Genomic DNA, 24,980 nt, shown 5'->3' on the forward strand with positions numbered 1-24,980 from the left:
GGAGATCTGGTGTAAGATAGAACTTCACTGGCTAATTCATACTGTGCTGATCCCCCACCTGCACTCGTCTCTATCAGGATCACGCCTTCCCAACCAAGGGCTGTGGCTTCCACAACAGTCTGAGGGACACAGTGTTCAGTGAGAGTTGTGTTTCACTGACACGAGCAGGACACAAATCCAATGCCACACAGGTCTCCAGGAGACAATCTGATGCCCAGTCCCATAGTGACAGAGTGTAAAAAACGTTCTGGTAAGTCTTGCTCTCCCCTCAGTGAACTCCTTTTGAGTTATTCCAATGTTCTGTGGGAAAAAGTTATTTTATTTTTTTCCCACAACAACAGCTGGGTGCAGGCTGCAGTTCAGCTCTGCCGAGGCTAGCTGCCGGGCTCTCCATGTTTGTTTTGCTTTTTGACCTTGGCGACGCCAGCCTCTACCCCACTTGAGTATTCCGAACGCAAGATTTCAGCAAGGCGGTGTTTCCTCTGGGTCTTCCTACGAAGGTCAGGCCTGAAGAACAGTAACAGCAGAGGGGAAAAGAAACTTTATTATTTTTCTGCTTTTCCATTTGGAAAGCGGCTGATAGCGGCTGGTTCCAAGACTGTTGAAACTGACATTTTTGTATTAACAGAAGTACAATTCCTTCAGTAGTGCCTATTTTGATATTCTATGCTCCAGAAGATTAGATACAGTACTGACAGATTTTCAGAACACTGGAAAAATAGCATGGCATTTTAAAAAGTGATGCTTTGTTCTATGTTGTTTCATGGGGGGGTGGGGGGGAAGAACTATACACACTCATACTCTGATGGCAAATGAGGTATATGATACATATTTGCCAAAGGATGAGGAAAAACAGAACAAAACAACAAACAGCTCTAAAACGCCACGACATTCAACAATGAAAACATGTAGGCAATTGCTGGTCCCAGGCCTCAGTCCCCAGGAACAGAGAGGATGCCTGGTTGGGTTCAAACGGCCAAATAGCCACTGGTAGGCGCATTCACCAGAGAGATTTCTTCATCATCTAAAGAGGCTCTAAAAAACAATTCTGACCCTGCAAAACCCAAACCCAGAATTTTCTATGTCCACACTCAGACTAGAACTGAAACTTTACTCAACACGCACAGACCTGTGTGTGTGAGGGGGGTCTCTTCCGACAGTAATCACACGGAGAATGCCAAAGGATGGAAATAAATTTCAGCTGCTGAATCACAGTAACTATTTTAAAAAAGACAGTAGCCTTACCATTTGATCAGAAGATCAGAGGAAGAAATCTGTAGAAGTTCAGTCATCCAAAGGAAAAATGATTATGAAAATTGAAGAGTAAAATACAGCTGCTCAAGACAAGATTTTACGCCAAACAACACTAAAACAACTACCACCAAATCCATTCAACACTAAAAATAGCAATGGCTTATAGTTTGTACATAGGCAAATGTCAGCCTCTACTACTTATTCACTACATTTTTTTTTTTCTGTAACATTCTGGAAAACAAATGGGGCCAGGCTTGTAAGTACACATAAATACAACGGAACTCCTTTAAAACCCAAGAATTAGAAATCAGACTAATAAGAACTATGCTAATAAACTGAAAATGAAAGGTTGCATCATCCTGTTACAGCATCATGACGATGTTAAAGTAAAATTATCTATTTATAATTACACTCCGGAGGATAGGGTTCAGGTAATAGTGCAGCTAAGTCCATGCTACACACAGTTTTCTATAGTAACATGTAGAAAGAAGCACAAAGTCAACCTTTGTTGTAGACACATACACACAAAAAGACAATTTGAGGCAAAGGGATAAAAAGGATATACTACTTAAGGACTGGGAGTTTATAAGGTACACGGGAGTCCTGGTGTGGTGCTGTGGGTTAATGTGTCAGACTGCAAAGCCACTGAACTGCAGGGTTGGTGGCTCAAGCTCACCATGTGCTCCTCGGAAACCCTTACAGGGTCCCGATGGGTAGGAATCAATTCGATGGCACTTTACAACAACAACAACAACAAGAAGTCAGGGCCAGGGTTTAGTGAGAAGATGCAGAAAAGGGAGTACTTTTGTAATCCTGTGCAAAATGATTATATATATTATCTCATAGACTTTGTATTTAATGAGGTATTATTATTCTCATTTTACAGGCAAGGAAACTAGGTCTCAGGGAGCGTAAGTAACTTGTCCAAGACCTGGAGCTAATAAGTCAAGATGCAAACCTGGGTCAGGCTGACTCCCAAGCCTATACTCTTCCCACCAGGGTTCCTGTCAAGGGAGAGAGAATGATTCACAGTATCAGGTGCATCAAGAAGTTCCAGCAGGATATCAAGTGATCAGAAATGGAGGAGGCCTTTGTGGTTTCATAAGGATTCAATTAGGGAGGGAAGAGTAAAGCTAAAGGGTGAAGAAGAACCCAGCTGTCACTCATGACAGTGGACAAGAAACACAGGCTCTCTCTCTGTGCCTCACTTTCTATATCTGAAAAATGAGATCCTTACAGTAAAGCTTGTAAGGTTTTACAAAATTACATGGAATAGGACATATAAAGTGCTTGCCAGCATGCAGGTTGCATCAATCAGTCAAAAATGAGGAAACTGAGGTCCAAAAATGCCAAGCAACTTCCATAAGGCCACACAAAAACCAAGGCTGACTCTGGGGCCCCTGACAGCTAGCTAGGATGGCATTCAGCATCCCCTAAAAGCATGATGCTCCTTGTTCCTGGGAGCTGCCCTGCATGACCTGTAGGAAGTGGCCAGAACACAGAGGGTTGATGTGTGTGGTTTGGAAGCAGCAGGAGGTGGGCCCTGCAGTTGAGAGCACTAAACTTGTTCCATATTGATGGCTGCCAGTTCTCTGTGCTTGTAGTTTATTTTTAGTTGGGTTTCATGACAGAGTGAAAAGGTTCTGACAGGAAGAAATGCTTTCTTTTCCCTCTTGTTAGAAGCCAGATATTCACAATGTGTATAATTTTAAATGTAACAACCCAAGTTTCAAAATATGCAAAATTTTATTCAAAATATTCTCCCTAGCATAAGCTCTAGCACTTCAATGATTGCTCCTGCCACTGCTAAAACAAAATAAATAACTAGAATCTTATCTTGGTGATTGATACACTAAATGCCGACAGATAGCATAAGCTGCGGAGCCATCGTTCTTCCATCCAAAGGTTCTATTCTTGAGAACACAGCGTTTCTGTGTTCTCAAGACTAGAGGCCACCATACAGAGGGTGAAGAGATGGGCAAGAAAGATGACATTCATGTACCCGATATATGGGCACAGAAACAACCCATGAGTCTTCTCCTAATTACCCAAGATGCGTCCCTTCACAGAGAAATATGGCTAGATCTGGGGTTGCAGAAGGTAATCCACAGTGGGTTTCATTGTGCAGCTAAATAGGACTACATACTTACTACGGTTCTTTGGAGTCCACAGTGCCATAGGGGATACCACTAGAGAGCAGGTCTTGCCTTAAGGTTATGATGTCAACGTTTCCTAGGCATTCTACCATTTCATTCTAGTCAGTGTATTTTCAACTCTGGACTCATATTCCAGTAACTAGTCCACTGACTGAGAGGATCTCTATTCTTACATTTTTCAGACCTATTCCTCAAAGAGCTCTGGTAGTGTAGTGGTTACGAGTTGAACTATCAGCTGCTCTGTGGGAGAATGATGAGGCTTTCTGCTCCCATAAAGATTTACAGCCTCGAAAACCCTATACAGGGCCACTATGAGTGGAACCAATGCTACAGCACATAACCACCACCACCATTCCTTAGGAGAGAGAGAGAACCTCAGGGCCAACTTATGTGGGAGTTGTCATAGCAGCCACCCTACTTTTCCCTTGGTCAGCTCAGTGTCTCTTTTTTCTTTGTTCTGAGGCCCAGGCAGAGTACAGCTGTGAGATGAAATGTTCTAAACCTAAACTTGTGATCCCTACCTTCAGTTTTCCTAGAAACTTGCCAACTTTCTTGCCCTCCAAATACCCAAACCCATCTCACACTGACTTCCTGAGCATTCACAGCAATAATCCTGTAGTTACCCAGCAACAGATCAGTTTATCTAACCATAGGGAGCTCCCTTGTGGTGAAGGGTGAATAAGTCCACCCTCAGTTATCAGGCTGGATTACTCAGCAGGATAGGCAGATGCCACTTTTACTGTAAATAAGGTGAAATCACAACCTAATTAGTAAATCGATATACCTACTATGATGACCACTAGAAAAGAGCTCTCAGGACCCACTCCTACTTTACCAACAAGTTCATAGGAGTATCCTAGAGGTAAAAGCCATTCCAACATAGATTTTTGTCAATGGTTTTTGTTTTTCTTAAAAAAATAGGACAGAATTTTACATTTTATTACATGTATGTATTGTGAGGCAATGGTTAACTGCTCAACTGCTAACTAAAACACTGCTGGGTCAAACTGACCCAGAGGTTCCATGAGATTTTGAAAAACCTGGCCATTTGTTCCTGTCAAGATGCTTGTTGTTTGCCATCGAATTGGTTCTGATTCATAGTGACACTGTATAGGGTTTTCTGAGATCAGCTGGTGGGTTTGAACTACCTACCTCTAGAAAATCCTATGAGGCATTCTACTTTGCCACATGGAATCACTATGAATTGAAATCGACTTGACACCTAACAATAACAAACTGCTAAGTCTACCAATATTACTGTTTATATTTTATGGCTTAAAGACCATGCTTAGAAAACTCTGCCTAATATAAGAGTATATTTTTGGTAGTGTGTTATTGCTTTAATGCTTAATTCCATCTAAATCTTATTGTGGTTTATGGTATGGTGTGGGGCATCTATTTCTGCCCAAGAATTATCCAGTTATCCATGACAATCACTGAACCAGAAATCTTTTCCCTTGAAATACCTCTTTAAAACACTTACTACAGGCTTTTGGATGATCTCTTGTAGGTTATATTAAAGAGTAGGTAATACCCACCCCCTCCATACACAGAGTACATAGGGATGGGCAACTTGGACACTGGCTACCCAAAATGGGGTGGGGTGGGGGGGACCTACAAAAGCAAGAAGTGACTGGCTTCAAGCTTTCAAGAGGGAGTCTAGATCCAGAGGGAGCAAAGAAGGTTGAATCTCCACTGAGCAGTATCCAATCTGTCTATGTGGGGCTGATGAACGGAGATACGGATAGGTCTCTTGTGATACAACAGTGAATAATTGTTACCAGGACTGACTGTGAGGGTTGGAAATGTAAATGTAGACGTTTTGTAGAAAAAGGAGGGGAGTGACTGACTTGCAGTCTAGGAGCTGAGGTTCCTAGGACCATCAAGGGAGAAGAGCAGAGAGTGGGACCCTACCCAGAGAAGCAGTGACACCAGAGATGGAGGCAGAGATGATGACGTGGAGAGATGGAGTGGCTGGGGACTCTAGACCCAGAGAGGGAGAAGGGCTGTGTATTGATGACTGGGAGGGTGGGGGGAGGAGGGCAGGCTTGCAGGGTATACCCTTTGGTTGGTTGATGATGCATGGAGGGGACTGTAACCATGGCAATGAAATATGATAGGCTGGATGTAAAGCTAATGTTATCTCATGTAAACTATCACATAATTCACAATAAAACATTAAAAAAAAAAAAAAAAAGAGTAGGTAATAATGATGATAAAATGAGGAGGTATGGTACTGCAGGGTAATGCGCTGGACTGAAAGGTTGGTTTGAACTGAAAAGTCAGCTGTTCAAACCCACCAGCTGCTCCTTGGATACCCCAAATAGGATCATTATGAGTCAGAAATGACTAGACAGTACTTAAAAACCATTGCCACCAAATATATTAAAAACATTTAAGTGATACCAATTACATGGGTCATTAATGGATTTGAATATAAAGCAGGTCAAATCAAAGTCATGCAAACTAGCTATCATACCTTAATAATCATCATATGTTAGGCACTGTTTCAAGTACGTCATAGGCATTTAACTTACTTCTCTAAAAAAGCAGTCGTCTATGAAACAAGTACTATTAGTATCTCCATTTTACTAGTAAAAAGACTGGGACACAGAGAAGTGAACTAATTTGTCCAGTGACAGAAGAGCCAGGGTCTGAATCTGAGGTTTGATTCCATAGTCTGTGTGATTAACAACCGTGTTCTAAGTTTTCTACACAAAGAACATGTTCTCTGCATGGAATACTTTTAATATAAAAACAAAATTTATATTGTCTCAAATTTCAAAGACTTTCCAAACCCCTGGATAAAGGTGTGTCTTTAACAATCTGATACCTTAAAATTAAAAAACAGTTAAAAAAAATGTTTGTTCAATCTCATTTTTGTGGGAAAAAATAGAAACAGGCTGATTAAAATGTAAACCAAGGTTAACTTAGATTGTAGGTCTGTCATTGTTATGTTGTTAAGTGCTACTGATTCAGTTCTGACTCATAGTGGCCCTGAACAGGGTTTCTGAGACTATAAATCTTTATGGGAGCAGAAAGCTTCATCTTTTTCCTGTGAAGTGACTTGTGGTTAATAGTCCAGTGCTTAACTTACAGGTTTTAGGAGTACTTTTAAAGCTTTTCATGAAAAAATCCCCAGAGTTTTTACAATGGGCATATGTTATTTGTATAACCAGAAAATAGCCAATATTTTCATTTTAAGGAGTCCTGGTATAGCACTGCAAGATTGGAAACCTGATGATACACGGTCACTATTAGTAGGAACCGATTTGCTAGCATTTAACAACAGCATTCACTGGGGTTGGGTGCAGGGAGGGAGCAAATGGTAGACTTTTGCCCTGTACTGAAGTATTTTAATTTCTACTTAGCAAATTGTTTTGTTTTTAAATCAAAACAAAACAAAAACCTCTTTGCCTTTCAGTATGATTTTGTGAGTTTTCTCCTTGTGGTAAACATAATTAATCCAAGCAAGCAAGCAAGCAGACTGAAGAGGACTCTAATTGGAAAGATCACTGCAAATGATCCTAGGCCAAAGCTGTGCCTGCAAAGGACTCTGAGAGGGCAGGCACATTCCAAACTGGAAGAAAAGCCTGGGTTCTAAATGATCGTGGAAGGAGACAGATGACTTCAGATGGCTTGATGCTGCGTGAAAGTTTCTATACTCTTGCTTTGCTCTCATGAAGAAAAAGCAACAATATCTGAACAGGATTTTGGTGGCTCTTGGACGACAGTAAGAGTAACAAATAACTCCAGGGAGAATTTAACAAGCAGTCCCTCTGGTGCAGCAGAGTAGCTCCAGCAAAGAATCAGCTAGCATGGGATGATAATTTAGCCTATTGAAGGGAAACATGCTAGCAAACCTTTCATGGTCATTGAAGGAAAAGGGACTGCAACAAGATGCGTTTAACCTTTGAGCTCTGTTTTGGCAAAGATGTGCATATGCTGTTGGGCCTACCATTTTAAGGATGCCTTCTTTGTGATTTCTTAGGATCAAACTAAGTCTAGCTTCTTTAAGACTGCCAGGGCCCCAGAAGACACCTATCCCAGATGCGCCCTGCTACACCTATCCTACAGCAGTGGATATTTCAGTGAAACTTCTGAGAATGGTTTTGTGGGCATAGACAAAGATGAAAAGTGGATTTCACTCTTACAAAAAATAGCAATACCTAGTAAAGAGCAGAAAAGAATTTCTAGCCTTAGGCTAAAGGTGGGCAACACAAATCATAGGCAATCAATACATGCCAATTGATGCTGTCGTTGATTTGCTGCCTAGAAGGTCATATACAATGGGAGAGAAAAAGTTACAACATTTGGAGACGGCTGATGTAAAAAAAAAAAGGAATTTTGAGATATTTAGTCCCCATCACCAACACTTAAAAAAAAAATTTATTGTAAATATATATATAACACATTTACCAATTCAACATTTTTCAGGTATCCAAAGAAGTGATACCAATTACATTCATATTTTACAACCACCACCCACAATTGTTACCTAGTATTCCAAAACCATAAACAGAAACTATTTTTGAAATAATGACTCCTTCATTTTCCCCTCCCTTTCACCCCTGTTAATCACTAATAAACTTCTGTTTCTCTAAGTGAGATCTTATAATATCTGCCCTTTTGTGATCGATTTATTTCATCCAGCATAATGTTTTCAAGGTTTACCCATGTCATAACATATCAGGACTTAAAGAGTCCTTTGTATGTACGAGTACCACATTTTGTTTATTCATTCATCTGTTTCACTGGCACTTGGGTTGACTGGCTATTTTGATGCTGCAGCCAACACCCGTGTACATGTCTGTTTGTGTCACTGTTTTCAGGAATCTTGAATATATCCTAGGAGTGGAACCACAGTTGCTATACAATTCTGTATGAATTGTATGAATCAGGACCCTCACCAGCAATGGGTGAAGGTTCTAATTTCTCTACATCCTCACCAACGTATGTTGTTTTTTTGATCTTAGTCATCCTAGTGGAAGCGAGGTGGTATCTTACTGTGGTTTGATTCACATTCTGTTCCTGCAATCTTTTAAAGATTTACAGCCTCAGAATGCTACAAAGGACTGCTATGAATTGGTACCAACTCAAAGGTACTTAATAATGATGTTGTTAAATGATCAGCATTTTCTCATGTGCTCATTGGCCATTTGTATATCTTCTTTAGAGAAATGTCTGTTCGAGTCTTTTGCCTACTTTTTTGACAAATCACCAAAACGTTTGAAGAAGTTCTGTCAGAACCTAAGCACAGACATCACATAGCATTGGTAACGAATTTAGGAAAGGGCAGATTATTGGAATTTTTATGACTTTTGTTAGACTCCTAGCTCTGCCATCTAACAAAAATTATGACCTTGAAAAGTTAAAACAATATTCTCTAAGCTTACTTTCCAATGTCAAATAGGGTCTACGTAAGGGTTATGAGATAATAAGAAAGCTAAATCAATTAGCATGCTAGGGTGCTATATAAATCTTAACTCTCTGTAAAACTATCAAATTATAATAACTATGTAATTTGTATTATATATAAATTTTTATATATTATAATTTACATTATAAATATATATTTATATATAATTTATATTATATATAAATAATAATAGATCTAAAACCACAGTGTGGTTATGGAAACAGTTAATTGTATTTGTAGCTAGTATGATTATGTATCCTGAAAATATTGGGGCAGAATTCCAGTACACAGTACATACACTATAAGGCATATTTATCACTTTTGCAGATGAAAAAAGGCCTGCAGGGACAGCTAATACACCAGCTGAGAGTCCCCACAATATACTATAAGCCAAAAGGATGGGCTTAAGTGGCACTGTGGGTTCATGTGCTGGACTGCATCGGTTTGAACCACAAGGTTGGCGACTTAAGATTACAAGCTGCTCCTTGGAAAACCTATACAGGGTTGCTATGGGTTGGAAACCAACTTGATGGCACTTAACAACAACAAGCCAAAAAAGTAAACTTGGACGAGGGCAGATGTATTTGCTCTTGGTTCAAAAAAAGGAGGTGTGGGGTGGGAGGGAAGGTCAAGTGCACAAGAATATGGGTGACCTGAACTATCATGAGATTTTGTTGTCAAGTTTCAACCTGAGCCACAGTATATCCCAGATGCCAAGAAAGCAAGAAGTGCTATGGTTAGAACCTCACCATCAGGCCAGGCTGGTGCTGAGCACTTCATCAGTGATGTCACTATTAGCAGCACTAGTACAAGTGTAGGCTCTAAAAGTGACTACACTACTCACTTCTTTTCTGGCCAGTCTCTATTGTAAGTTTGGGTAGTTCTGAGAACTAGATTTTGAAAAGAATGTGGGCAAACTAGAATGGACTGGAAGAAAAGCCAAGTAGACTAGAGTATGGGTTCAAACTCACACAAGCTGTTCCTCAGAAACACTATACATGGTCTCTGAGTTGGAACTGATTCGAAGGCACTTAACAACAATTATTTTTAATGGTATAGAAAAGAGCTGAGGTTTGAGAAGGTAAGAAGCTGTCATCAGATATCTGACACAATGTCATGTGGACCATGTGAAGAAATGATAACAACATTTTATATTGTTTGTAGCTCATGCATATGTAACATTTGAATCTCGCAAAGACCAAACAGTGAAAATAAGATCAAAGGGTAAAAAATGAAAAGTAGTGGGTTTTGGCTCACTTTGAGGTGTTCTAACAGTGGGCAGGGTCCAGAATGGCACGGACACCTTGGGAAGTGGCAAGTCCCCACTGTTGGAAGGCTGAGCAGAGGCCACATAGAGTTGGGGGGAAGCAACATGAGAATGGGATGTACTAATACACCAGCTGACAGAGTTCCCACAATATACTAATAGGCCAAAAGGATGGGCAGATTGAGGGAACTCTAAGGCTCTTCCACTCTTCTCAAGGTTCTATGAAGTTAGAGAGGAAGGTAGGAAAGGGTAGAGGAAACAGCACTTCCTGAACAAGCTTGGCAGTGCTCTGTGCTGCGCATTCATCCTTTCATAGTATGCTACAACAATCCCACAGTACTCCCATCTTAGAGATAACTGTCATTGAGCTAGAGCTGGGATTCAGATGAAGAATGTTGACAATAAAGTCTGTGCTTTTTCCATTGAAATATTCCATTTCTACACCTAGAAGGAAACGAAGGGGAAAACTGGGTCTAGATTTTGTCTAAATCTGTCTCTTTGAGATCTTTTGAAGATGACTGACTCCATTTATTCTACTCTAGAACTTGTTTCTCTAATGGTTTGAAATCAAATTCTTCCATCTGTGCCAACAAAATATCTCCTGTTAAGTCCATTTATTTGGCTGTTTGGATGGTAAATTAACTGCTCAAGTAAAAAATGTCCTTAATAGGGTTCATAAATTTGTCATTTTGTCCAGCACTGACTCTAGAAATTGACAGCTTCCAAAAGGGGTTGTGTAAGGAAGCAGAGAAGTGAAGTGGTTACGACTGTGAGCTGTGCAGTCAGTCACTCAAGACCATCAGCAGCATGACTGGGTGCATCTATCTCCTCATTGGTAACTAGTGCATTGCCTTGATCAGTGAGATAATGTACATGAAGCACAGTGGAGGGCACACAGAGCTGTCAAGAGAGACGATGATGACACTAAAGAACTTAAAAACCAGCATGAAAACGAATCATACTCCACGGTTCTAGGAGGTCTACTCCCAAACTGCATTCCTCTTTTTAGCTATAAAGTAGCTAAGGCATTACTCTATATTGCAGACTGTTGCTATAATATCAAGACCAGAATGCAGATAACATTTGAAAAAGAACCACAGTCAATCTGTAGGTTACAGCAAGATGGAGAGACCCTGGCATCATTAAAGGGAGGAGAATGTGGAGGTGCTGGGGATATAAACTTATCTATTGCAAGAAGGAACTACATGAAAGTAGAATAGATTAGAGAAGAAACAAAGTAATTCATAGGCTCTAACAAAGGAGGGGATTGAGGCTGACAAAAACTACACTGTGCATAGTAAGGTCTCTCCATGGAGTAGTGAAAGAGGGAATGTTGGAGGAGTGTCATATTCTTTCTTGATTTCTCAAGTGAACTGAAATGAGACAGAAGAACTCTGAGCAAGGACAAGCTAATGATGAGCTGGATAATCTCCTGTTGCATGCAGCCTCATCTGGTATCTGGTAGACCAGCCACATCTTCTAATTCCAGTGCTTGGAAGACTACAACAGTGAACAGACTGTCTCCAGTAGCCTCCCTGGAGAGGCTGGGTGGGTTCCTGTGCTTTGTTGTCAGCCCCGACTGCTTGACTGAAAGCACACCCTGTGGCTCCTGCTGTTTGCAGGTGACCCAGGTGTGGAGGAAGCTCAGGGTCACTGAGAAATCTCTCTAATCGCCTCATTAGCTGGGTGGAGACGAGGGTGGGTTTGTTTTGCGAGGAGGTAGAAAGCTAGTAATTGCATAGTGTCAGATAGAAAAAAATGGTGGTAGAAGCAAAAGGCCAAATGTAAAAAGCTGCATGCGCACAGCTGTAATTAAGCCAGAGTCCTGAAAAGTAGAGCCTCCAGTACCTGAGGCACATAGAGAAAGGATGGGAATTAAAACTGGATTTGCATGGGGCCCAAACCGGGATAGGAACAAATCCTCCAGAGGAACCACACAGAAGCATATACCCACACAATGCAACCTATTTGGAACAATTCAATAGTCAACAAATTAATTCATTTGACAAATCATTCCTGAGCAACTACTATCTGCCTGATGTTTTCTACTCAGTCACTGCACAGAGTAATTTTCCTGTCCCTTGTTCCAGTCTGAAGAAGAGTTTATTCTTTTCGAAACAAATATTCCAAAGAGATTATTCAGCACAGACTTCAAGGTCACACATAATGTTTCCCTTGACAGGGAGGCCACTGGAATATGCTCTTGTCTCTAATCTGCGTAGTTCACCCAGGTTCTACATTAAAATACTATTAACTAATCCTAACTCATTTTTGCAAGAGTGTCATATGCTTTCATGTTCCCAAAGGTTGCCCCTGGGTCTAGATTTTTGAGATGTGGTGGTGGTTATGTGCCGTGAAGTCGGTTCCGACTCATATCGACCCTGCATAGGGTTTCCGAGGCTGTATATCTTTATGGGAGCAGAAAGCCTCATCTTTCTCCCGCTTAACAGCTGGTAGTTTCGAACTGATGACCTTGAGGTTTGCAGCCCGATTCGTAACCACAATTTGGTAGCCAAGTTTACAATCAACTCTTCAAGATTTTAGACTTTAATAATAAATAATCATTCTACTTAGCCTTCTGTGAGTTTCACTGTGTTGGGGTGCTGATCAAAACAAAACAAAATTGATTTCTGAGTCCCACCTAAAATCTACTAAATCAAGGTCTCCTAATGTTGGGGCTTGGGCATCTTTGTTTTTATACAACTTCCCAGCATATTCTGAGAGTAGAGTCTGTTTCCCCATAGCACAAGCAACATCTGTCCGCACAGCTACAGCCACTGGTCCGAACTGCTTCTCTCTCTCTGGTCTTCAGGCTGAAGCCAAATATCTGACCTTTTCTCTCTTTGTCTGCTCTAGCTTTATCAAGATGGAGTGGAGACCTTGATTCTGAAGTCACTTATTCTAGGTTCTGCGGGATAATCCTAGTCAAGAAATGGAACCAAAGACTCAAGTCATGCTAGACAATCTGCAGGGGGTACTGCTGGCCTTAGGGACTGCGTTTATGCCAAGCAGATGAAATCCCAACCTCATGGTTGTTCTCTTAAGAGAAACCATGACTGTAAGTGAAAAGCAGGACTATGAAAAACAACTTCCCACCAGGCAGGGAATAGTATTCTTTGTAGAATTGATCAAACAATAAAGAGGCACTGACTTCTTTTTGATGTTAGAATGATTCTTCTTCTCTTTCCCTTTCTGTGATTCCTCTCAGAATGCTTTGACATTCCATTCACTCAAACATATTTACTGAGCACCTATTGTGTACTAGGTACCATGGTAGACGATGAGGATTTAAGAAGCAATAGCCAGACAGGTTTCTATTCACAAACTACATTCCAGAGCAGGAGACAGTCACTAAACACACATTCAAATAACACAAATGTAAACTAGCTACTATTACAAGTGTTGTTGGAGAGAGAGGTTAGGCCAGTCAGAGTAGACTTCGCTGAAGAAGGGAGGAGCTCCAAAGATGATGAGGTAGTGAGGGCAGCAGGGTATCAATCAGATGAGGCTGAAATGTCAGCAGAGGCTGGGCCACACAGGCCTTATAAGGAAGGGATTTATGGTGGTGGGTTTGTTTTAAATGATTAGAGAAATGGGATGTCCCTGGGAGGCTCTACGCAGGGCATGATGAGGTGAGGAGTGTGGAGGTTCTGGCTACTGTGGGAGCACAGGCTGCAGGGAAATCCGGCAGGAGATTATTTCAGAAGATCTGAGGAAGCTGAGGGGCTGAGAGCTGTCATTCATGAAAACAGTGTTTGAGAAGCAAGGATGCCAGGCTGATCCGTAGTGTTGAATGCTGCTGAGAGACTGAGTAAGAAGAGAACTGATTCACGTGCAATGCACTTACACAGACAGGTCCCCACATTTCCTAGTATGGCTGTGTCCAGCCACTGAGCTCACGTTTGGCCCAATCTGTCTTTTTATAGAATGATAACTGGCTCAATGAAATCGACAACATTTTCACAGTGGGCAAGGTTCCAATTTTGCCTTCAGCTAATTAAGTGATATTAGGGAGGTTGTAAATGCCACATAAAAATTGGCAGGCAAGCTGCTCCTAATGATGAGAATATTGCTTTACAGGGAGATGCAGCTGCAGCTTCTTAATACTAGTCTTTGTGGGAACTGGTCCGTGTTTTCAAGGTTGTTCCTAAGAAGAAAAGTTCAAGGGTGCTTAGAGACTTCCAGTTAACTATACTTTTAGGTGTCTCTTAAGGAGCTCTGGTAGCGTATTGGTTACGAATCGGGCTGCGAACCTTAAGGTTAGCAGTTTGAAACTACCAGCTGTTCCGCAGGAGAAAGATGAGGCTTTCTGCTCCCGTAAAGATTTACAGTCTCGGAAACTCTGTACAGGATTGCTATGGGTCGGAACCAACTCAACGGCACTTCACAACAAAAACATTCTAGGGATGGACATCTGGTGCGGTGCTGTAGGAGCAGCACTAGACTGTGAATCGTGGGGTCAGTTCAAACCGACCGGTTGCTCCTCAGAAACCCTATGCAGGGTCGCTCTGAGTCGAAACTGACTCGACGACACTTAACAACAATAAATTCTACAGATACTTGAAGGTATGATGACGTCAGGAGAAAGAATCAACACAGTCATACTGTCATTATAATCATGATCGTGTTAAGTAATGTCTAATAGAGCAAACTGTATAGGGTTTCTGAGGAGTGGCTGGTGAGTTTGAACCACCAGCCTTGTGGTTCAAACTGACCTTGTGGTTTAGTGCTTATCCTGTAGTGCCACACCAGGGCTCCAAGTGCTCCCATTTATTTATGGGCCAGACCCTGTCTCTGTGCTTTAGTCTCATTATCTAGTTTAGTCCCCCTGATAACACTGTGAGGTTTGATTACCTCCATTAGAGAGACAAGGGAACTGAAGCCCAGAGAAGCCAAGCAACTTTCCCAAAGTGGCCCAGCCAGTATTTAAGTAAGATGTCTGTGTGATTCCAAACCCCAATCCTAGGCTCTTCAACCCTGAGCAATACTTTCTCAGTTAGCATTTAAAATAACGATGGAAAAAATAAAATACAAGTAGCAAGAGAGAGGGCTAATGAAAGTATAAGTTTCTCAAGCTGTGGGATAAAGCACTGGACCACAAGAAACGTCGGTCGAACCACAAGATCTGCAGCCACTCCTTGGAAACCCTATCCAGGGTCACTATAAATCTGAACTGACCTGACGACACCACATAGTAGTATTACTAACCAACACAGTAAGCTCTTATAAGTTATTTAACAATGACTGAATGAATAAGGGTGAGAAACATCGAGAAAATCTTAGCAAAGGCTTTCAAAGATGAAAAATGGTAAAAAAACAAAAGAGCTTTGCAAAATCTTGAATTTGAACTTCAGTGCTAAAGAAAGCGTTTATGGTCATTCAGAGGGAAAAAAGACCAACAAACTTGTGTCTGAGATGGGTTGACTAACAAGTATGATTTCCATGAGAATGTGAGCTCATTTTAGAAAATTAACTTATGTCTAGCACTTTAGAAGGAACAGGTTAAGGAAATGTGGCGTGGCACATGGCAAACATGCCTCCAGGAACATGGGTGTGCAGATGTGAGGGTATAACCAAGCACGCCCAGTTCCAGTGAATCTTTTCGTTAGTGACGACAGCCTGCTGAGTACCGACCTAGCACATATTCAGACCTATTCAGTGCTAAAGGACTGAGGTGTCCCAGCTAATTTTAGATTCTTTACCTGTTGGATAAAATCACGACCCACCCTAGTAGCACATTAACTAGGCTGGTTTAAGTTAATGCATGCTAAGAAAATAAAACTGTATTTTCTTTAAGATCAGTCAACAATTCAGACTGTTGTTTCTATAGTCATTTTAAAAGAAAGGAAATGAGAACAGGGAAAGGAAAATGATGGAATTACTGATATTGATTTTGTCCCAGATGTTTTTGGACAATAAGAACAGTGTCAGATACAGACACAGAAAATCCAGGGGTCGACACAGATACAGAAAAGCCAGGGGTAAGCCCAGTTTTGGGTAGCTATAAACAACATCATTTGGGGAAAGTACCTACAAACAACATCATGTGGGGAAAAGCAGTACCCAAATATAGCGTATCATCTACACAAGCAAGGATGATGTTGTTAGGTGCCGTTGAGTCAATTCCGACCCATAGCGACCCTGTATAGGGTTTCCAAGGAGCAGCTGGTGAGCTTGAACCACTGACCTTGCAGTCCAAATGGCTTTGCAGTCTGACACATTAACCCAGAGCACCACACCACGACTCCTGCTTTAATTTCATCACAACACAAGAGATCTTCGGGCACATTCATTTCTCTAGTCTCGAACCACTTTTCATGACAGACAGGTAAGAGAAAAGTGTGGCCTCCATGGTATGCCTCTCACTGTTACGTCCCATCCATGTGTGGCACTACCCAGACAGACACCAGACAAACCACACAACTCTGCCCTTGCATAGCTGACAATATGGGGTCTCCATATCTCTTGAAAAGGTGCAGGAACTTGGAAGGTATGTTACCTTTGCTTCTCAGGAACTGCTGGATCTACACAGCTTCAAAATAAGAACTGCATTTCACGAAAGAAAACTGCTGTTTTTGTGATGGATGTTGCTAAGGGGCCATTCAATATTTTACCAATATCACCAACTATCTGTGTACAATGTATATGTAGGCACTTGGAGGGAGGGGCTTGTTTTGACAGATTTTGTGTGTAGGTGTCAGGAAAGGTTTTGTGACTATGACTGTATTTTCTCTGTGTAGGGGGAAGACATTTAGTGTTTCCTTTCAGAAGCAAGAACTGAAAAGGTAGACAGAGACCTGGTTATTAAGATCTCATTTGTGGACATTATTTACTTTCTTTTCCTGAAAAGAGGACAAGTAAAGAAAGGGAGGCATAGGAGACCATGATTCCCTCTGTCATTGCATGGAAATGTCCAAGAGTCTCCTAACCTAACCTGCCCTTGATTCATATTTTTAACACTTCATTTGAACTCCTTGTTTGGTGTATGACAGGTGATTAAAGCAAAGATTTTTTACAGTCTGGTAGATTTGCTTTACAGATATCAGAGCCTTGTACATAATATATAATTATTCTTGGCAGTAAACATCATAAAATGGAATGCTGAACAGTTTAGAGAATTTGGTGTTATTATTTTATTCACCCATCTAAAACATACGGGGACCATTCTCCTTCTTAGCAGATGGATTTCAGAGGAGACGTTTCAGCTCAGAACAATAATTGTGGCCACAGCATAACTCTCCATACTTTGTGGGGTTTAATGGACTTTCTTTCCAGTTCTCAAAAAGCAACAACTGACATTTGCTTGAGCCCTGACGGAGGTGTGGAAAATCTGTCAAGTTTTCCCTGCCGCTAACCTTGACCACAATTATACGGTCCATGTGCAGATTAGCTGCAAAGTCATTCTTCCTTCAGGAGTGACAAGATTTCCCCAAATTAAAAAAAAGGTACCTACTGTATCCTTGAGTGCCCGTCTGCGTTATATAGGCAGGGGTGAGGTGGGAGGGTATAAGGAGTTATGAGTGAAATGCCTTCAAAAGAAGGGCACAACAACGGAAAAAGTAGCTTTAACAGAGTGGTGACATGGCAAGAACAGAGAGTGGCATTGTCACGAGCGGAGTAATCCTGTGACACACTGCTGTCACTCACCACCCGGCTCCCTGCCGCGCCAGCCAGACATCAAAGGCTGCCCCATACCATCTTACATGCTCTTTATCGGCTAATCAGCCCATTCTTCCCTAAATAAAGCCCTGTTAAATCCCCTGCTCACAGGGGTATAGTAGTCCTGGTGCCCATCTGCTAGTGAGGGTCAGCTGAAACAGGAGGCGGTGGCTTGCTCTTTCCCTAGTGGTTTCTCAAGGTAAGGACAATGCTGTCTCCAATTCCCCCTCCCAACTGCCTCCCTGCCTCCTCGCTTTGCTTTCCAGGATCTGGGTAAGAGCTGAAGACATCCCAAACTGAAGAGCTGCTATCTGGATTAACACTTGCTAATGAAATTCCCAGTCATGGAGGCTGATCATCTGCTAACACTAAAATACTGGGACTGCATTTATTTGAGGGAAGAGGCATAAAAGATTTATGTTTTCTTAAGAATCTTTTGGCAGATCTATTCTTCTCAGAGTATCAACATGTTAAGAGACAATGAAATGATGGTCAGGCTTCCAGATTATAAGAAGAGCACCCTCAGAAGTAGACTGAGACACCTTATAGCTTGCTACACACTCAAAATCAAAGTTAATACGTGCAGACACCAGCTACACTAACTCCCCCAACAGGGAACCAACTCTGGTCACTACTGCCCGAATTCTGGCATGTCTGTGTGCATATGGGAGTACATCTGAGGAATCTTTTCCTTCTGGGAAGGAGTCTAGATCCAAAGGAGGGCAGGTAGTGCTCGGCCCTGTGCCCTCAGGACTGCTGGGGACATACCAGTTCTATGTCCCAGTCTCATTGATACTGTAGTAAAGCAGCATATGGAAAGTTGTTTTTACCTGCCCCATAAATTTATAGGAGAGGTTAACTATACAAGAAAAAAAAAAAAAATCCAAACCCAACCATTAAAAAAAATTCCAGTACTGGAATTACAATTAGGTAGAATTTTAGCCATTATAAAGAGCGGTCTAGATGCCAAGTTCCAAGACAGACCAAGCTGGGATGTTCCTGAATCACAGGAGAAAGATGAGGCTTTCTGCTCCTGTAAAGATTTACAGCCTCAGAAACTCTATTCAGGGTTGCTATGGGTCGGAACCGACTCGACGAAACTTAACAACAATCCTAAGACACTTCTATCTGTACAATTGTTTGTGCTTCAAGAGGCATAGTCACATGTGTGCCACCTAATTTTGATCCTTAAAACAATCTTGCAAAGTAGCTAAAACATGTTCTTCTTCCTTCTGTAGGAAACACTATGGTCCAAAACCTACACTAGAATGAATCTGAAGCTTAAGTTTTCCAACTCAAGATGAAGAGTCATTTCCCTACAACCAGCGATCCCTTTCCGTTTGCTACTTCACACTGGAGATGCTGGGTCCTAACTTGCCACTACTCAGCAAACACTTCTTGCTGAACAAGTAACAGACATTTTGCTGGAACATGGAGAAAAGTGTGGTATTGCCAACAGATTCTCAGAGTCAGGGCAAATACATTGTGGTATTTGCAATTTATGTACAGAAAGAAGAATACAGAATAAAGAGTGCAGAATAAAGAATAATACATATTGTGAAATAATTGTGCAGAATATCCACAAGTTCCTATAAACTAAGGCTAGTGAAAGAAAAGCCTTTGTACCCCATTTACTGCATATATCCTTCCTACACGAGGGTTGCATAAATGAAAATGGCAATCTATCCCAAAGTTCCTCCACAAAACAGCAACTTGTGGTATCTATAAAATATTCTAGTTCCTAGCTTGGCTTATCTAGTGCTGCTGTAACAGCAAGCTTGTGGCTTTAACAAAGAGAAATTTATTTTCTGAAAGTTTGCTACTGCTGTGAAGTGTTGTTGAATAGGCTCCCACTCAAAGCAACCCTATATAGTGTTTCCAAAGGAACAGCTGGTGGGTTTGAACTGCCAACTTTGTGGTTCACAGTCCAGTGCTGATCCTAGTCCCACACCAGGACTTAAAGTTTAGGAGGCTAAAAATCCAAATTAAGATCACCAGTTCTAAGGTAAGGTTTTCTCTCTGTTGGCTCTGGAGAAAGATCCTTGTCTCTTTTCAATATGTAATGAAGACTTGACTCTTCAAACCTAGGAAACTATAGCCTCACACTTTGAAAACCAGCAGGCCATGGTTCTACCGTTTTGAGACCCCGGAGATCATGGCCCTACCATTTGAGACCAAGGCAGTTCTGCTTCCCATGTTTCTTGTCTCTTCAGCTTCTGCTTTCTGGTTCACTGTTTCTTTTTAGCCCCTTGGGGCCAGCCCAGACTCTGTCCTGATGATATGAGTATTATAAAGTTCTTTAGTTTTACCAGTAAGTGCCAGGAGGCATCCCATATGCTAGTAGGTCTTGGCCTGAAGGTGCTCAGCTCTCTTGCTCCATGGGTCCACACGCCTAGCTCTGTGAACTAATGCACTCAACTCTCTTGCTCCATCAGTTCCTATGCCATCTCACACTGGTCTCCCGGTTTTGCTGCTGCTTTATACCCTCTGCGTCATCTTCAGTGTGATAGCTTGCCTCACTTTTTGAGTATTCATCTGAATTGCCTTTGTTGTTGTTGTTGTTAATGCCTATTAATTCCACCAACAATCTTTTCAAGGCAATTTAGGGTTTTACTATTAGATATCTTAAAACTCGTCTAGCCTCTACTCATTACCCAATTCCAAAATGCTCTCACATTTTAGGTATCTTCCAGTTTTAAAATTCTAAATTCTTAGTTTATCTAGTGTGGCTGCAACAAATACCACAAGCAGATGTCTTTAATAAATGGAATTAATTCTCTCACAGTTTAGGAGGATAGAAGTCTGAATTCAGAGAGCCAGTTCTGAGGTAAGGTGTTCTCCCACTAAAGGAGATGCTTATCTCCTTTCAACATCTGTGGGCTCAGTATTCCTTGGAGATCTCCACATGTTTTAGCATCAATCTTCCCCTGGGTCTAGGTGGTTCTGAGCACAGGGACCCCAGATCCAAAGGATGTGCTCCATTCCCACTTCTTCTTTCTTGGGGATAGAAGATACTCCTACTCTTTGCCTAATCCCACTCAAATCCCTTTATAACTGATTGGCTAATAACATTATGGTATATAATTACATCATTAAATAACTAACAAATTACATCATTATATATGTGCCAACCTACTAAGAATCATGGGCCAGCCAAGTTAACATATATTTCTGGGGGACAAAATTCAATCTATGACATAGCTCCTAGGAGATTCTGGATCCCAATAGTAAAGGAACATCTTGTCTTTGAAACAAAAAAGACCTTTTGCAAATGTAGTTTGTTGAAGGAAATCATCTCAAAGCCTCATGAAACTGTATGATGGATTTAGACCCCTACCTTCCAACTCACAGGGCAATGTTTCTCAGACTTTCCCCTACTAGAGCCTCGGATCAAGGAATCAGTGGTGGTTCTGGGGTAGAATTCTTAACTTCCAATGGAAGACCTAGGTTTGATTCCCAGCCAATGCACCTCAAGTGCAGCCACCAACTACCTGTCATTGAAAGCTTTTAGTTGTTATTGTTAAGTGCTGTCGAGTCAATTCCGACCCATAGCGACCCTGTATAGGGTTTCTGAGGAGCAGCTGGTGCACTTAAACCACGGACCTTGCAGTTTAAAAGACTTTGCAGTCTGGCACATTAACCCACAGCGCCACACCAAGACTTCCTTAATAAATTTCAGAGGTGCTTCCAGACAAAGGCAAAGGAGGAAGAAAAGCCTGGCAATCTACTTCCAACAATCAGTCAATGAACACCCTGTTGTGCATGGAGCTAACACAGTTGAGGACAACTCAATGGTAGCTAACAACAACAGAACCACTAATCAGTTCTAAGCACACTTTCTATGGGAGGGAAAGAGTCCTCAGCTCTTGCTTGCAAGAGTGATCAACGTGGAGACTTGGGTCAGTACCATGAAGAGCGACATCCTGTGTAGGGTGCAGAGTCCAGCACTGTTGTGTACGGTGGAGTCAATTCCAACTCATAGCAACCCTATTAGAGTAGAACTGTCTCATAGGGTTTTCAAAGCTGTAATCTCAATGAACTCCCTGGAACCATCCAGGTATGGCTCTCCACCTTCACCACCTCCTGCCAATCTGCAGAGCTCAGCGAGTACTCACGCCCTCACATCTCACTACATGGTATGCCGTGGGGACTGGTTTCATAAAACACACTGCAAGCCTTTGTACAAGTCTCAGATGCTTTCCACAGTGACCTCAGCAAATATGAAGCTCTGACTCTGCAACACCTCTGTCTTGCTGCTCCAGTACTCCTACTACATTTGTGCCAGACAGAACACAATGCTGAATTTCTGCAGATGCCTTAAAACCACTAAGATTAGGTATTTCTTTCTCATGTTTCAAGCATTTATATTGAGGGAGGGGCAGATACTGGTGACAATTCCTCACAAAACAAAAGATGGATGTGTGTCCACTGAGTATAGCAGGCCACCTTCTCTTCTCCCTGTTGTGAATCTGAACAAAGCTGTCTACACTCTTGGGGACTTTCAGTCACGTGTTACAGGACATGTCTGCTCATCTTACCTTTTCAGCTTTCCTTTCTTCTTCTTTAAAGCTGAGACATTAAGATTAGTGGGGGCATCTCTTAGCCCAAAGCTCTTAGCCACATGCCCAAGATGAAGGGATCGGACATGGAAGATGTGCTTCAGCTCCCTGGGGTATGTTGCATAGGCTCGGATGAAGGACTGCAGAGCTGAAAGAAAAAGGGGAGAAGGTGCTGTTAGGCCTGGGAGCTTGAAGTTCACAACTGCCCCAGCCTAATGGTTTACCTCTGCACTTCATTTTGCCAGGCAACGATGGGAGCCTAACCAGGACACTGACTCCCAATCTTTTAATTCCATTTGTTCACAAACTTTCTTAAGTTCCCTTGTATATGGACAACCTAAAATCTATATTTCTGGGTCATTTTTCAAATTCTTCAAGATAATAGCAAAAAAAAACTTAACTCTTCAAGCCAAGATTATCAATTAAATCAAGCAAAATTTCAGATTTACTACATCGCTACTAATGATGCAAAAGGGTCGAGGAGCCCCATTGTTTTCATTACTGTCTTAGGGTCTCACACAGTATCTGGCACAAAGCAAGCACCTGATCGATGTTTGCTGTACAAGTGAATGAAAGGGGAAATGAGTGAAGGCACTTACAAATGAGCGCCATAACACATTATTTTCTTATGAAAGCGAGTAAACTATCAGACTTTTATGTTAGAAACATTTTTTTCCCTAATTAAATTTAAAAATGTAATCCATGTCAATATTAAAAATACAAAAAAAATTCAAAGGGACTTATTATGAATTTCAGTATGTTTACTATGAATGAGAAAGACATTACTATATAGTTTCTGGCTACACCACAAGCACTGCCTCTACCTTTCCCTAATCAGAGGCATCTGTGGGATTTTAAAAGCAAATTCATTCCAGAAGTATCCAGGATTGACCGATCCAGTGCTTCTTACCCATTTAAAGGTGTAAAAAAGGAAATGAACACACAATTCACAATAAAACTTAAAAAAAAAATAAATAAAGGAAATGAAGTAAGAATCTTCAAAAGGAAAAAGAAAATTATTAAATATCCATGAATCGGCTCATCCTGAGATTCTTTATACATGCTCATTAAATATTCTATTAGGGTAACTTAGGCTCCATTTGAAAACTAGGAAAAGGGTAGCCTTGTTCTTGATCCTCCCACAGGTCAGAGAAATGCCAGTTCCCAGGAAGTTGGGGTTTTATCCAAGCCTCAACTTGGCAATTCTTTAAGAAAAGATTATCTTATACCCAGTCCCCCCCTTGAATGCCTCATAAGAATAGTGAAAATTAAATGTCTGTCTTTTCTTACTGTAGCAGGGAAGGAGGGAGTCGCTCCCCATGCCCATCATTCCTCCCTTTACTTTCAAGCTTTGCTCTTCCTGCCAGCCAAGCCACTCTCTCTGATGGAAAGAGGCACTGAATCCTAGCCACTCTCACCCTTGCTTGTTGAGCCACTGGACTGGCAAGTTTGCCCACAGCTTAAACATAATATCCCAACAGCACCTGGAGATTGGCGTTTATGAACAGTAATAAAAAGTGTCATTTTAGCAGATCAGCTTCTGGAAGGATCCTGAGAATCCATCAAAGCTCTGTTTACTGAGCAAAGTGAACTCCTTTTCCCAATCGATGAGAAATAATAACCAAGGCAACTCCTCTGTACCCCTCTTTTAAATCTGTGCTTACTCCCTTTGTTAATAACTAGGGACTGGGTATTTCAATGAAAACCTGTAATACTTCAAATGGTCTGGACTATCTGGAGGGTGCTGACACCAGGCTCTTAGACACAAGTGCTATAATGATAGGGACCCAGATTTGTCTGTCCCCTCCCCCACCATAACACCTCTAACATTTACCCTGATTCTAAAAGATCCAGAATGAAAACACATCAGGCCAAACCAGGCCTAAGAGTTTTTGCTTTTAAAATCTCCGTAACCCAAATCCTGGCCCAGGTCTCCTTGGTTCATAGCACTCTTCTGCTTCAGCACATGAGCCCCTGGGCTTTCCACCTGTGTTGGCCCTCTCTTCCCAAGGAGGGAGAGCCTCTATCCCAAGAGACTGAAGTGCCCAGATCACAGCTTTACAGGAATAATGAGTGTGCCAAGAAAAGGCACGAAGGGTTTTCTCCCAGGACAACTGGTCAGGCAGCATTTCACACTGCATATTTTTACTAAAGCTCCATGTCCTCAAGGAGCCTGTCTCACTGGGGACAGCGACAGTTGGTTGTCCTCACATACTTGCATGGACTCCCGTGTTTAGATAATTCAAAGAAGGAATTTCAGAGGCAGTAGCAGCTGTCTGTAGGACTTTCCAAGGGGCAGCAAGTGGCTCATGTTGGCAGTGTCAAGAATATGCAGAAGGAGCAGGGGCTACACAGCCAATAGAAGCAGAAAGTAGAGGAGTAATGGGAGTAGACATTTATTTGGGATGACAGATTAAACTATAGCTAATCAGAATGAGCACGTCGTACTCTCCAATTCCTATTTCTAGCCAACTATTTAAGGTACATCAATTAGGGGAAATCTACTTAAAATACCCCATGTGGGCATTTTGTCCTTCAGAAAATCAGGATTATTTCTGGACTTACTGGATTAGGAATAAAAGCATTTTATGGGTGGATAATGCTTACAATCAAAAAGTAAGACTCCATGTTGGCAGGTGAGGATAATACTCACTCTTCCCAACCTG

At 41.6% G+C, this 24,980-nt stretch overlaps 1 protein-coding gene across 1 annotated transcript in view; it reads right to left on the reverse strand.

The window, feature by feature from the left end:
- Positions 1-374: 374 nt before the first annotated feature.
- Positions 375-24,980, reverse strand: part of DDX31 (DEAD (Asp-Glu-Ala-Asp) box polypeptide 31) — a 74,722-nt gene continuing 50,116 nt past the window's right edge. Inside the window, exons 18-19 of the mRNA XM_006834995.1 lie at positions 22,294-22,462; positions 375-507 (exon numbers count right to left, since the gene is read on the reverse strand). Coding sequence (XP_006835058.1) covers positions 375-507; positions 22,294-22,462 — 302 coding nt within the window. The remainder of the gene's footprint in view (positions 508-22,293; positions 22,463-24,980) is intronic.

Source organism: Chrysochloris asiatica, unplaced genomic scaffold, assembly GCF_000296735.1.
Source record: "Chrysochloris asiatica unplaced genomic scaffold, ChrAsi1.0 scaffold00014, whole genome shotgun sequence".
Lineage (NCBI taxonomy): Eukaryota > Metazoa > Chordata > Mammalia > Afrosoricida > Chrysochloridae > Chrysochloris > Chrysochloris asiatica.